This window comes from Opisthorchis viverrini, assembly GCF_000715545.1.
Source record: "Opisthorchis viverrini unplaced genomic scaffold opera_v5_20, whole genome shotgun sequence".
NCBI lineage: Eukaryota > Metazoa > Platyhelminthes > Trematoda > Opisthorchiida > Opisthorchiidae > Opisthorchis > Opisthorchis viverrini.
In genome coordinates this window covers 1,226,133-1,240,989 of record NW_008751676.1, presented here as the reverse complement: position 1 = coordinate 1,240,989, position 14,857 = coordinate 1,226,133, and the positions used below count along the sequence as shown (strand labels likewise).

At 45.6% G+C, this 14,857-nt stretch overlaps 2 protein-coding genes across 2 annotated transcripts in view; one reads left to right on the top strand and one right to left on the bottom strand.

Annotated features, from left to right (window-relative positions):
• Positions 1–597, bottom strand: part of T265_01813 (hypothetical protein) — a gene marked incomplete at both ends in the record, with an annotated part of 2,967 nt that extends 2,370 nt beyond the window's left edge. Inside the window, 2 exons of the mRNA XM_009165923.1 lie at positions 4–122; positions 573–597. Coding sequence (XP_009164187.1) covers positions 4–122; positions 573–597 — 144 coding nt within the window. The remainder of the gene's footprint in view (positions 1–3; positions 123–572) is intronic.
• The window catches only part of T265_01815 (hypothetical protein), a gene marked incomplete at both ends in the record, with an annotated part of 46,144 nt that extends 31,921 nt beyond the window's left edge, over positions 1–14,223 (top strand). The window contains 11 exons of the mRNA XM_009165925.1: positions 199–330; positions 955–1,107; positions 1,364–1,964; positions 4,653–5,511; positions 6,699–7,359; positions 7,444–7,662; positions 8,573–8,782; positions 10,722–10,939; positions 12,586–12,718; positions 13,144–13,326; positions 13,765–14,223. Coding sequence (XP_009164189.1) covers positions 199–330; positions 955–1,107; positions 1,364–1,964; positions 4,653–5,511; positions 6,699–7,359; positions 7,444–7,662; positions 8,573–8,782; positions 10,722–10,939; positions 12,586–12,718; positions 13,144–13,326; positions 13,765–13,947 — 3,552 coding nt within the window. The remainder of the gene's footprint in view (positions 1–198; positions 331–954; positions 1,108–1,363; positions 1,965–4,652; positions 5,512–6,698; positions 7,360–7,443; positions 7,663–8,572; positions 8,783–10,721; positions 10,940–12,585; positions 12,719–13,143; positions 13,327–13,764) is intronic.
• Positions 14,224–14,857: the final 634 nt, after the last annotated feature.

Below are 14,857 nucleotides of genomic sequence, written 5' to 3'. Positions count from 1 at the left end.
TACAATAAGGCTTTCAAATAAGTCATGGTTGTACGGCAGTGAAGCATCGGTGTTGAACACTGATGTCATGCTGTCGATGATGATGATGATGATGCCACGACATGACGCTGGTGACTTGTTTTCTGAAATGAAGGACTTCACTTTATAGTCATAAGTTTCGAACCTGTGGGATTGATTAATTTCTCATCGCCATTCTAGGTCCTCTCTCGTCAAGCTCTGGCTTGCTTGTGTCCCTACTTGAAAACTATTAATGGCGAGGAATTTACGGAAGAACCTACCGAAGAGACGATTAAGGCAATTCAAACAGTCAAGCATCAACTGTCCACTTTGGTAAGTCCCAAGCCTTAAGAAGCTTTTTGAATTACACGAAACATGTAGGTACGCTTTGTTTTGAGTCGCAGCGAAAAAAGTCCATTTTATCTGAAGAAAAAAAACAGGGAAAACGTCTATCAGAACAACAGTGACAATCGCCTTCCATTACATCGGTTGTTCTATGGCTCAGTCTATTTTTCATCTTTCCTGTATCCTATCAAGTTACTTCTTCCAACGTTATTAGTAGAGACGGTACTTACTTGGTTGGAACACTGCGTTGTTCATCCTACCTCTTTGGAGTTCGGCTCATCTCACTCGGTCCTTGAATGAACAAAGCCCCTTCAGCGTTCTGAATGGGAAGTAGTCTTACGGTGCAATCAATACAAGACTAGGGTAGTTAGTACCTGGATGAGTGTTCGGTGGTGTAGGCACCTGGTAGTGGAGCTAGCACTAAGTCTCTTCCCCGTTCACCTTCACAATAAGGCTTCCAAATAGGTCATGGTTGTACGGCAATGAAGCATCGGTGTTGAACACTGACATCATGCTGTCGATGATGATGATGATGATGGTGCTTGCCCTAAAAGAGGTGCTCGTGAATCACGAATAGTTTATCTTTGGTGTTGTCTTCGTTCCCTCTTTCAGATCTATTCAAAATGGGAAGATGACATTGCCGGTTTTTATAAGAAGGGCCTTCCTAAACGCGACACGATCCGAGTAATTGAAACTCTCGTACTACACGCTGTCAAGCGCAGCGTGGACGTTGGCAACCCCTTTGCTCATTGCAAGAGCATTTTGGTAAGTGGCGCTATCGGCTTTGCATGCTCTCTGTACATATGCCGCTCTCCTCCAGACAGTCATCCTTTCGGGGCGCGAATATTCTGGCTAGCCGCTAGTGTGAATCTTTTGCAGTGTTCCTGCTCTTACAGTAGGATTTTCCGTGTTCGCTCTTTAATACTACTTACTACACAGTATATAGTTTCACACAAGAATTGTTGCTTCGTGGAAGTTGTGTATAGGGTCCATGATGATTTTTCTGTACTTCTCTTTACAGGCAAGGCGTGTTGCTGAGGACTTTCTGTCTCCTAAAATGTTGGACGATGATGTGGAGGACGAAGCCACGGAGCGCCTGCAGCGCATTAGTGAGATGAGTGATGAAGAAGAAATTCGAGACAGTGACAGCGAAGTTGACGTTGACGAACAGGAATCCACTCGTGGAGCTACACTAGAAGAGAGCAGTGCTTTGGAAAGCGAAACCATGGCGCTGGATGAGAGGGACTCTTCCAGCTCCCTTGTGAAAACGAAGGCTATTCCTTCTCGAAGGTCCAAAAAGGTTAATTCAGAGTTCACCGAAGCATCCGTTGCCGAACGCGAAGCCGAAGCAGCGGCTGCCAACCTAACCCTATTACCTGATGAACCTCCAGACCGTCTGATCAATGTAGTCGGACAAGCTTTACGTCATGGAAAGACGGTTGTTTACGCAGTCATTAGGACAGCAGCACGTCAGCCAGATGGCGAACTCATCCCCGTCGGAGGCGGTCTCGGTATTACCAGTAGCACAATGCCTCCGGTCACATCTACTTTCCCGACTTTATCGTCTGTGCCAGAACCCACACCTGAATTGAGTAGCACCGTCATTCAGACACAATATGAAGGTGAGCCCAAGCGTAGTTGTTGGTCATTCTGAAACCCACAGCCTAGCGCAAACCCTTTATGACGGGAGACTCAGCTGAATCCAAGTTAGATGTCTCGTTTGTGACATTATTTAGCTGAATTTTCTTATGGTTTCAGTTGAGTTCGACATATCACAGCGTAGTTTTTGACAGAACACATAACTTGTAAGAAGCTTCTGAAAACTGTTCGGCGGCCCACGACCGGTTTCGCCCTTCTTGGGTCTCATGAGTTAGGCGCAGTGTCCGACTTCCAACAACCTTATGTTATGCTTGAACGCAAACACACGCGCAAACTGATTCGGTTAGAACGGAGGACTCAATTGAATTCATGCTGAATTTCGTCTATGGTATTCGGGTAGGACATAAGCTTGACGGAGATTCGGGACCGCCTTCCCGGTGAGCCCCAGAAAGAGAATCGATCATGGATTATCGAGGAAGTTCCAGGTACGTTGTCTCCTCAAGGGTTCAAATGTAGTTTTCAACTTTGAGAAGGCCATCACTGTTGGTTTATGAAATCATTATCACTATTCCCGAATCTGAATAATACAGCACGAAAACAAAGGCTTCAGTATGTCTTCAGCTGCAATCTTGAAAACCAATTCCGATAATATATAGCAATAAAACAGTGGAACGTAACCAGTCGTGTGGTGGGCCAATCAGATCCGCTTCTTAAGTCCAAGGCACGTGTTGGATAAAAGTGACCCAATATTAAATTTCCCAAAGAAAAGTTTTAGAACCTTCCAGATCAACTATTGTGATCTATAACCCTCTTGCAGTATGGAACCTTGCTTGACTTTTATGAATCCATCTCTATTTGCGTTCAGTCAACCAGCGAATGATTGAACCAGAGGGATCTTTGGATGTCATTACTATAAGGCTTATGCCACAATGGTTCCCACACATCTTTATGTACCCTTTTTTGAGGTTTTGGTATCGGGCAAGACATCCTACTCTGTAGATCATTTTCAGTCCATATGGCCTCGATCCATCGAGGTAAACTAGAAGTAATTTCTCTGAAACTATAGCATTTCCGATATTGCTACTTTTACGACCTCATCTGACTGCATATTCCAGTTGTTTACCTGTGGACAGTGCTGTGCTATGATGGGGAAATTCTTAAGGTTACTAAACAATACAAGTTGGGACCGTTAATTCCAAATTACCTTGATGTACGATAGCCGAAATCAAAGTGATGAAATTATATTTATAATGCATGAAACTTAAAACCTTTTAACCGTATACAGTAACCCTTCGATCCTAAATTGCTAAACGCAAATTCTTACTCAAAATTTTCGTATAGGCTTATAATCAACCAATGATCGGAGCCGAAAAGCGCCCTCAGAACTGATGTGAACAGCCAATATTCAAACGTATACTTGTTTTTATCCAACATATGAGCGGGAAAATCACTTAGCTTCAGTGTGCTTTACGGACTGATTTTGCGGTCGCATCTATCACCTCCCCATGTCCGTTTTCCATGTCCTCATTTTTTGGTGACTGAAACCGTAGCAGTTGGAACGAACGTACTCTTGACACATGTTTTACAACTGATAGACCGAAGTGAACTGAACTGTACTCAACGAACAGACCGATTTCCGACGCAGGTGCACGGCGATGCAGAGCGATAGCCTAGCAAATCCAGCAGAACGTTCAATATTTACTCAGTGCCAGTCACAAGTGCGCTTGTCCCCGTCCCAGAACATTGATATGAGTCTAATGAGCTCTAATAAGAGCGGAAATCGAGTCCAGTGTCTAGCCCGTTGCTATGTGCTCACCAGAATGATTGCGCCAGGACCTGAGGACTGCTGTTCAAACCAGAGTGATGTGGGCGTGAATCCGACAAACCCCGCAACCACCTTAAACTAATCCAGCGGGTTTCAACCGTCTGTGGCGCTACTGGGAAGCCCTAACAGCCGGGCCCATCGATCCAACCAGGACAGGTGTTCGATCGTCCGAACCATCGGGCCAAGCAATCGCAACCCTAGCACTCAGTGGCGAATATTTTTTTGTTTCTTTAACTATTTAAACAGTGTAAGTAACTCATAATTAATTCATTATCTTCGAAACGGTGACTCGTTTCCAAGGTGTCCTTAAGTACGTCTTAGGCTCATTCCACCAGGTCTCTTGGGGACTCCCAAAGTCGATTTCGGAACGATCATAATATGTTATCAGAGGGTTTCGTATATTTTGTATTGAATGCAAGGCGTATCACAACACTTGCGGTTCCCGAATAGAGGAGTGAGCACCAAAAATTACGTGTGGAAAATTCAGTAAAAAGATTCTTATCACATTCACGGATCAGAAGCCCACCATTGTCGTGGAAAAATAGACGAATACCGTAGCGCATACATGAAATTTGAGCTGTTTTTAGAGAAATCGCTCGGAGCAATGCAAAGTAAGCCCCTTGGGTAGCGGCAGTGAACGAACAACATTAGTATTAAAATTGTAGTGCGCCAAAACAAAGGATTTGAGCAAGTTTAACTAAATTCTCCATAGCTCGAAACAAAATTGTGGTTTCTCAAAGATACCAACTGATGTTTTCTTTCTCTGTGAAACTTTTTTTTCGGTGCTCTACGGTTTTCGATAAATCTTTGGTTCCATAGAGCACAAATAAGTTGTGTAAGTTAGATTAACATAGTACATTCTTTATGCACACTTCCTTTCCTATAGACGAAATGTTCAGTGACGAACCTAGTCCCGTTGCTGCGTCTGTTGATGAAGCTGCTCCAGTCGCCCAACCGACGTCAATACCACGTCACAAGCCCGCACCAAAGTCGGTAAAGTTGGCAGCACAACGTAAACAAGCACTTGCACGGAAGAAAACACAGCCAAAGACTGACTTATCGCAGCAAAGCTCGCCAGTTGCTACTCAGGACACTTCGTTACACACTAGGCGACCTGGTCTACTGACGCGACCTACTGCCGAAGCTAAGAAACCTGGTCGGAACATACCGAAAATTCTCCCGAGAACTCCCACCAAGCCTTTGCCTAAACCCCCGCCACCCCCAAAGCCGCCTGTAGTTAAGACACCTGTGTCAAAGCCACCTGCACAAAAAACCCCAAAGACCTCCACAAACAAGGCGAAACCTTCTGTGACCAAGTCTCTCCCACCAACAGCGGCCGTGTCATCAGTGGGGCCTGTATATACGGTCCAACAGAGACGTCTGTTGCCATCTGACTACATCATTCGTCCGTCACAATCGGAATCCCAACCAGCATATGTGGTGCCCAACATCCTAGCACAAACGAAGCTTGCTGGCGTTTCTGCTGTTCCCACTGTTCCGGTATCGACTGCTCCTCCCTCTGCCTTCTCCACTTCCGATGTTTCCACCGCTGCCCCTGCCCCTGTTGCCCCCACTCATGTTCCTACTGCTCCTGCCCGTGCGCCCACCGTCGCCGCTTGCACTCCTGTTCCAGCGCGGGTGCCTACTACCCCTTCTGCTTCTCCCACAGCTGCTACTCCTAAACGCAGCCCTGTTTCAACACCACGTCGCGGACGTCCGCCGGGTTCGCAGTCAGTTGCCAAGAAGTACGTTCGCCTTTATTTGTGTGTTTGACTACCTTCAGTTGTGATTTGTAGACAGAAGTATGGTCGGTTTCCGAGCAAATGCAAACTCTACTAGGGTTCAGAAATATGCTCGCATAATTTATTTCTATATTTGATGGCCAATCTTTGTTTATCGGGAAGCCTTATTCGGTAATATGTAGTTTTTAATCTTGACCTTGGGGAGTATTACTTTTATGGACGGGTGAGCACCACTTACCTCTCCTACTCAAGTTCATTTGCAAGCCACCCATTTACACTGAACTTGGCATCAGTGAATTCGGCTCACAGAACGAACACAACATGGTGGCTGTTCGCCTTTTTTATTTTATGATTGCATTAAACAACTGTCCTTCACTATCGAGATTGGTGTGTTGTGGTCAGCCGGTTTCTCGGTACTCCTGTGGATAACCTGGTGAAACCATCCTAAAAATGAATGGATATTGAATGAGTTCGTTTCATCTAAACAAACAGAACAACGTGCGGACTTTGATACGTACAGTGTCTCCAACCCTTTCACATTTCTCTTACGAGAGAATAGTATGCATAGTATGTACAACCTCGTGCAAGATACTTGACCCTACCATCATCTAACCGCCGTTATGCTTTACAAAGATGTTCGAATTGCTGTCCCATTTGTTCAGGTGATGTGTTCGGATATGCCTGCAACAGTGAGAGTACCACCAAAGCTTGTAATCAGAAACACGAAATTCCTCGCATTCGGGGATTGAATCCTTCCTGTGGGAACGCATGCTCCTTCATCTTTGGTAACCAAAGAGGAAGTCATTTATATAGTGTTGTACAAGCTTTCTTTGATTCTTCAGTCAGCAACGATGTCTTTTAGGTGGTTTATAGCTGATAACTGGCTGTATGCCAGAGTACTTCCTTGTGCTATAGCCTTGAGCCTGAACGCTGCTCATAGATCAGTGAAACTTGAACACACTGCTCATCGCCGCTCACAAATTGCTATATAGTGAATTCTCCCCAGAGCAAATAAACCAAAGGTCCTCTCTCATGACCCAACGCAACTCAGTTCGGGTTAACGAACTGCCTTGCGGAAGGCGAGCTGATGACTGAATTGGCAATGCTGCTATTGTTTCGCGCCTCATAATGTCTAACACCTGGTTGGATTGGTGTATAACAATATTGCTTCCTTTCTGTATGTCTTGCAGGCAAGCTGCAGCGGAGATAGCTGCTAAAGAAACTTCTTTCCTGCTGGAAAACGTGCGCATTCCTCCTCCACACGCACCTCCCCCATCAACTATGCGTATGTCTACGCGGGACACTAATCGTTTGAAGCGATTTAGTGTCTACGGTGTGATAGACACTGCCGCCGCACTCGCTGGTGACGAAGACGCTCTAATAGCAGCTGCTCTCGCCGTAGAAGAAGAACAAGAGGCAAATGCCGCCAGAGAAATATTGGAGTCAGCTGTTGTACTCTCAGAGCAGGATACTGCGATAGCTGAGGCCGCAGTGGCCAAAGAGAAAGAAAACGCTTCTGTCGTAGTGATCGGTGCCGACACAGGTGGGTGGATTGTGGCTGACAAACCGTCACCAGCTAAGCAACAGGCTCCCACACAAGTGGAAGTACCTGATGACACGAGGAAACGTAGACGCCGCACTTTACCCACGCCATCTCGGGAAGATGTGGAAGATGCCGATTTCAATCCCTATTCGCCTGCTGCTGGCAGGAAACGTGCGTCTAAGGCACTGTCACCAAAACCATCTTCTGAACCTAAACGAGCGGCTATCGCTTCATTTACGCATGAACCTCCTGAACGGGCTGCACAAGAACCCAAGAAAGACATCAAGAGTTTGACACAGCTTGGCTCGGTGAGTTCACTTGCTTTCTGTCAGGTTATCTCCACTTAATCGGAAAGATTTCCACGTGACATTCAATTTCCATCCATTTTCCAGGTTGTGGACTATGATCCTCTACACTTCATTCGCTGTCATGCTCGAGACAATGATCCGCTGGACTGTGACACAAAGGTTTGGCGGTGCGCATTCGAGCCGAGTGTGGACGATCCGACCAATGAAACGTCTAATGTGGTAGCTACATGTGGTGGCGAATGCGTCTGTCTTATTGATTGTCGATCGGGACGTGTAATGAAACGATTCAAACATTTGGGTGAGGTATGTTAGGCAATTCCCGATTTTCGAGTTTGATCCTGGTTTGAAAAATGAAAATTTGATCGCATGAGCAGAACGTCGGCAAAACAAACATCGCGAGAGCGTTCAGACACATTCGCCGTACTTTGGATGTACGACCTCTCTCCTTACCGGGGAGAATTCCGTCGGCAGTTGCCAAACTCACCTGGTATCGGATGACACCCAGGTTTTCGTTATTCCCAAACACCGTATAACTAAAAAGTCTTTTGGTGAACTGTTTGCTGGACATCCAGCTATTCGGATTAGATATATGGAGGTCGTTTTGTGTGAATGTTCTGGGTTCGATGCGGCCATCTACCGTTTTGAAATAAATTTCTGAACTTACTGTGTATGTACGGGAGTAGCAACGAAACAATCAGACGAACATATTCTTCTTAAGAGGTCGTTGCCCATGAAGATATTCACGGACTTAAACTCTGAGCGTCTTTCGTATTTCACCAACTTTGTGATACTCTGCTCACATATCTTAATACTTGTGGTGCAAACATTGTCATTGATCGATCTCGGCGAGAACGCATCTGTACGACAGTGAACGGCCTCGTCCAGTTGCAAATACCGTCAGGTTAAGATGATGAATTTATTCTTCCGTAGACAGATATCGGGACTGGAGGTTCATAGTACGAATCCAGCCCTACCATACTGATTGCCTCTAAGCACCTTGTTAGTTATCCTATCAGCCCTCCTGTTTCATATGAGTTGCACAAGGTAAATGTGTCGCAACCGATTTGACCTAGGGTTCCGGTTCGTTAACATCTCAACGGTGTTTCACTTCCCCGGATCATTGACCATGTTAAAATTAAGTGCACTGGGAGAAGATTCGTTTACCTCGTCCTGATTTGAACATCACTCCTCCGCGCATTCTTTTTTTCCCCAGGAATTTTATTCGCTTGCTTGGACGACGGTAGAAATGGCTGCTGGACACAAGACCAATTTGTTGGCCGCTGCTGGAAAACTACGGGAAATTCGCCTCCTACACCCTGAGCAGTTGGTCTGCTATGCGGAAATGCGTGGTCACAAAGATGATATCGCCTGTATGATATTTCATCCGGAAAAACCGACCATCCTGTTTTCAGGCGACTCCAAGGTGAGCTGTTATGTTTCATTACGGCAGGTTGGCAAGGCGTAGATCTTGATCAGCCTATCCTTGTGTTTACTGTCAACCGCGTAGAACACGTCCTCTTCGGTCCCGGCACAGCCGTCGACGGCAGTAGTACACTGGCATTTAAATGCCGTACAAACTCATATACTCATTTAGCCAAACCTTGGACAAAAACGGAATCGAAATGGAGCCTCTTGTCAGCTTATACCAAGCACTAGAGGTTACTACACCTCCAGATACTGACTCACAACATTTGGATCGGAACTGACAGCACAAACCCCATCGGTCGGTTTGTGCTCATGAAACAGGACTAAATTTTTGCCTTTATTGAATTTTCCGGTAGACTATTTGATGCCTGTCATTATAGGGTGCAGCGTACCTTAATGTAACTTTCAACCCATAGTCCTCCCTTTACTGCACACCGTTAATCCTTCTTAGTATATCGTAAGCGGTCATCCATTGCTTCAATTTCTTGAATATTGCGAAAACTATGGATAACCGATTGATAGGAAACCATGGATTGGTGTTACCGGTTTAGCAGTGTTTTACATACGCAATCCTTAAGCATGATTGAACCGAATAGAAACAATAATCCCAGCATTTTGAGGGCGGGTTAGGTCCATGGGACACCGGAGATACTCGAAACGACACAGTTCGCGACAATATTTCATCCAATTTGCCATCATCGTTTTCCTTTGCAATCCATCAAAGAAAACTATTTTCCGATGAGATGTCTCTACAAATGTAGGCAATGCTTCGATGTACGGATTGCGTATCGAGGTGGCCAATTCCCGATTTTCCGAGTCTAAGGGAAAATTGCCGACTAAACCAGATGGCGCTCGGTAAAATCGATCCAAGTGCCATAGAAGTGATATAGTGACGAACACTACTGTACCACATGTTATGGTTTTCGTATGCTGATGCTGGCCCAGTGGCCTAGTTTCACCGGTGATCACCATACGGGTTCAACATGTATGACTTACAAGTATGCAATAGCACTGAATATCTGAGATAGTCGTTTTAGAGATAAACTAGAGTATCCCATCCAGTCACCCTGAAAGCTTTTAAAAACTTCCGGATACAAATCACATTTCATTAGCACCAGCGCAGAGAGCAAGCAATACAGGTCCTGGTTTTCACCTTTCCTCGGTCTTGGGTCCCCGAAATTGGTTTGTTAATGAAGGGACGCTGTTTTACCTATTCTGCTACCCTCTTAGCTTCGATAGCGATAGCATCATCATTACCTTATTCTCTCTAGCATTGTTCTGGGACGAGATTGCTCAGGAGTCAGAGCGAATTTACTGACCGGAAGGTCCGTCGTTCGAACCCGACTTCTGCCTCTCGACTTCCCCTGTCTAGGCTTGGGCAACCTGGCAGTATCACAGCCCTCGTGCGTGCTTCGGGTGGCATGGTGACAGCTAGGCACCGAAAGGGTGTTACAGCTGGACGATTATTATTATTATCTGGCATTGTTCTATTCAATCATCGTATTTTTTGGATCATGTATAAAAATGCTACTTCTGTTCCATATTGATTCCATACGTAGGCAAGCAATTATGACATACAATCAGATTAAGGTAACGGGCGACTCAGCTGAATCGCAGCCGAACGAATAGCCCCTACTTCAATCCTAATCTCGTCCATGTGACATTATGAGACACTTTTGTCCACTGCCAATCGCCAGACCTCCGTGATCTACTTGACCGACTTTAATGACATGTGATTCCAACAATTTTCTGTTACGTGGGATGAAAGCACCGTCAAAGACAGGGAATCGTCATATTTTCAGGCTGGTTTTCATTGGCCGACGAATAACAAGACTACCGATTGTTTACCAAGCCCTTCTGAAACAATTTCCCCATCATCCAGCTAACGCTTTATCTCACGTAATTGCCGATTTTTTATTTTGCTACCCGTTTTTCAGGCGTCGGTTCTCGTTTGGGACATCGGTATTCCTTCGGCTCCGGAATATCGTACTCGTCATCAACTACTGATGCGTTTGGCCTGTCCACGACGCAATCTGAACCCAGTGCTAAATCTGATTTTCCTGCCAAAGTTTGATGCACTGCTCGCAGGCTGTGAAGATGGTGTGTTCATGTGGTCGTTGCCGGAGTTTCGGCGTGAGAAACATAACGAAGAAAAGTGAGTGGCTTGGATTTACAGTTTTTGCCTCGGTAGTGGCTAAATATAAGGGGACCCGTATACAGCATCCCGCCCCATAGTCTCCTCTGTCGCGTCATGTTCATACAGTGATCCGTACGTGGCGAGTTCTTCTGTTTCTTGTATCAGCAACCTGGAGGACATTCCCACCTCGCAATCTACATTTCCCCCTCCGAAAATTCTCATGCTATGACTGTGCAATTTATGATTTTATACCAAGTCAGAGCGCCCAAATATAAACAGGTGACGCTCACGGTATTTAGTCAAAGCTTCTTTTCTCTGGAGCTCAACTGCAAGGCAGGGGTGATAAACCGTCACACCCCATAGGAATGAGTCAACATGCATGTCCCGGCCCGAAATCTGTAGGATCCGTAGACTGCATTATCCAAACCTTTAACCGATAGCCATCGTAGCATGAAACCTTTCTTAATGTCATTTCACGGACATCCCTCCGGTTACAGCAACTCTTGTGCTGGTCCGTCATCGGTCACTGGTCAGGGGTCCATTGTATTACCGTCCTAATAGTGATGAGTGAACGTATGCTTTTATTGGCAGTCATTCTTGTATTCCAGCGTGCTACCAATACAAGTTTATGCATATTGAGACGCGTAGTTGTAACGGCCTTTTTATTCTGAGAGCTGTTGCATTCCTCTTGCATGCCAACACCATTGGCGCGATGTATAGATTGTACATAATTACTCGGTGTTTGAGTACGTGGGTGAAATTATTCAACTGTGGCAAGAACATCGACTAATCTGAATATCACGCTCTGAGATGCCCAGATCCCATACTTTGTGACTGCAGTTGGAATACCAGATGGTGTGTTAGGTAGTGTTAGTAATGCACGTGAGCTCGAGGTGGCTCGATTGTGAAAGCGCGAACCTACCGACCGGAAGGTAGTAGGAATGCAGTAACTAGGCCCTCGTGCTTCCTTCGGAAGGCATGGCAACTAGGCACCGAAGGGGTGCTAGAGCTGAGACATTATTTCTCATTGTTAGTAATGCACATGCCGTAGATTAGGTTGCGCTACTTTTGGCACACCCTTCAGCTGATTAACCTGAATTAGGTGCTTGTTGGACATTACAGGTTGTGGATAGTCATCATCCTCGTGAATAAGATTACCAGTAAGTCATCACCCTCGTGAATAAGATTATCAGTAAGTCATCATCCTCGTGAATAAGATTGGGCGAGATGGCCTAAGTGGTTAGAGCACTAATTTACTGACCAGAAGGTCCGTGGTTCGAATCCGACCTCCTCCACTCGACTTCCCCTGTCTAGGCTTGGGCAACCTGGCAGTACCCCAGCCCTTGTGCTTCCTTCGGGTGGCATGGCAGCTAGGCACCGGAAGGGTGCTACAGCTGAACGCTTTCCTTTCCTACAGGTTGTGGATTGCCGGCGAAACATGGTAGTCTGCACACAGGACCAAACATCGTCCGCATACAGGGGACACTGTGATGATGGGCTTATAATAATGCACTCTGGTTAAAGATTTTTCTCAACTGGTAGCATGAGGGCCAGGATTGTGGATGCTGTAACATCGTAATAGTTAGGCGTTTTACTCTCTCATACCATCTTCAATCCTTTCAACCGACATGAACTTTCGCCTCACGCTTCTCCCTCTTCGTTAGGGAACCGGACCTCGAACTTAAAATCCCGACTCGTCGCGAGCCTTGTTTTGACGGTTTGGCGAAGCTCACTGAAAATCTGGTCGTCGTCAAATGTGTGGAAGAAGGTGAAATTTATGTGTTTGACTACAATCAGGTGAGTCCCTATTTCGACGTTACGTTTCTTGTGGATTTCTCGGTCAGATTCTCTCTTGTAGACCAGTAGGGATTACGAGAAGACTCCGCGGGTCATTGGCTCTATCTTATGCAGTGAAGGACAAATTTTTCAGATAAACACGTGGGAGTTTGTGCTGACCACTCTGTCCACGCACGTGCCTTGTGGTGTAGTGGCGTGTTAACACGGGGCGTCGGCTGGATCAAGATTTAATCAAACTTCAAAGTGTGCCAACGAGAATTATCATTAGAATTGTATTGTGTGACGTCGCTCGTTGCCAAGGCATTGAATTCCTGGTCATTGTCGTAACTATGCTATCCATCGTCTCATCTTGAATCACGCTTTTCGATTTGATATTTGTTTAGCTTCTCAGTCTACGATCACTATCTCTGCCGTCTTCGCCACAGGTCGTCCAAAAGGTGAAGCGTTTGACCTCATCGAAGAAGGTTGTTAATGTGGAAATTCGAGGACAACTCCGTTGGCAGACTACGGAGGAGATCTATATAAACGTCACTGCTCGTAGCAATTTGCACACAGTCGTTTGTGGTGACAACGAGGGGACGATATGGCTGTATGACTTACAGAAACAGGTAGAGGAGGATGCCCGTCGCTTCAAAACAAAACCAATCAAGGCAAGTCTTCTGAAGGCGTTGATGTGTTTGGTTTTTGGACTCAATTCCCTTTGAAGTACTAAGCTACAGCCGCTATGCTACAGTCACATTTTGTAACACGTACTGGTGTGTGTACATGTATGTTTGTTGATCATTCCACTTTAACGTGACTGCTAGGCAGCGGTACCAGCTCTTGACTTCACGTCTATCACTCGAGTCACTAGGCTACTGACCTACCATACAGTAGTCGAAAGTGGTTGTCAAAGTTTGCGGCGGTTCTGATTTCCCTTGGCTGGCTGTCGAAGTGAGCTAGCCCAGAATGTCTGAAAATCTGACTGAATGAGTTATGTCCCTTTAGTTGCAGTCTAATAGCTTATCAATTCTTCTTGGTCTCAATTACTTGCCTGTCTGTTTTAGATACTGGAGTGGCCGGAGTGCAGCATTGGAGGAGCGAAAGAGGAAGATACGCAAATAAAAGAAAGCATCACATCCGGGTTTAAAAACCCTGTGGTCAACGCCACGGACATTAGCCATGATGGACAGTACTTGGCCGCGGTGACTGATAACAATTTGGTGTGTATATGGAAGTTTTCCGGTTGATGTTTGCTCTTCGACTTCCACACACTCCAGCTTATCATCCACCTGTCCTAGTCCATCAGCGTCAGAGTATCTGTTTACCCTGCTTTCTGATGGACTCATGTTCTGCATTTCGCTTATTTGTTGGTGTTCGAATAGTCACGGTTCCTTTTTCTACTCACTACATCAGATTACATTTTCGTACACATCTTTTGTGTAAATTGCTTTCGTCCCCTTTTATTCCCATGCTGCTGTTGTTTGTCTACTCTAATCATTTTTGCACAATACTCATCAATTTACGGCTCACCGGCGTTTCTTGTCTTTCTGGAATATGGTTCCAAGAACTTTTTGTTCTGGACTGGCAACTTTCTGTTATCCTAACATCCTTTTCCTAATGAAGGGATTGAATGATCAGATTGAGATCTTCGGAATGACTCGAACAAAGGCGCATCAACCACTGTGCGCTGGTGTCCATCGATGCAATTCGATGTGACAGGCTAGTCTGGAAACGGATGACAGCTCACATAAAAACTGTTCTTTTTATTTATACATGATAGGCTAGTCAGCAGTGTGTCAGGTTATTCATTCTTCGATGTTCGATGCTGGCCGTTTTATCCGGTCCTCTGAATGGTAGATTTCGGAGATCATTGCCTTAGAACGGCTAAAACTGCGACCGAATTCGATTATAAGCCTGTGCCAGCCGTCTTCAAGACCGTTTGAGTGTGTTTATTCGTCGATGGTGACGCTACCCTCACAAGAGTTGGAAGCAAACGAACAATATTCACTCAGGAATAGTCGTTTGTAGCGTCGCCCTGTGTTAGTGAGGGGTTTCAATTCAACATGGGTCATGCAAATTGACTGCGGTTTTCCCTGCCGGCTTACAACTTCGGGACAATCGAGCTTCAATTCAACGTCAGTCAGGCAAATTGACTGC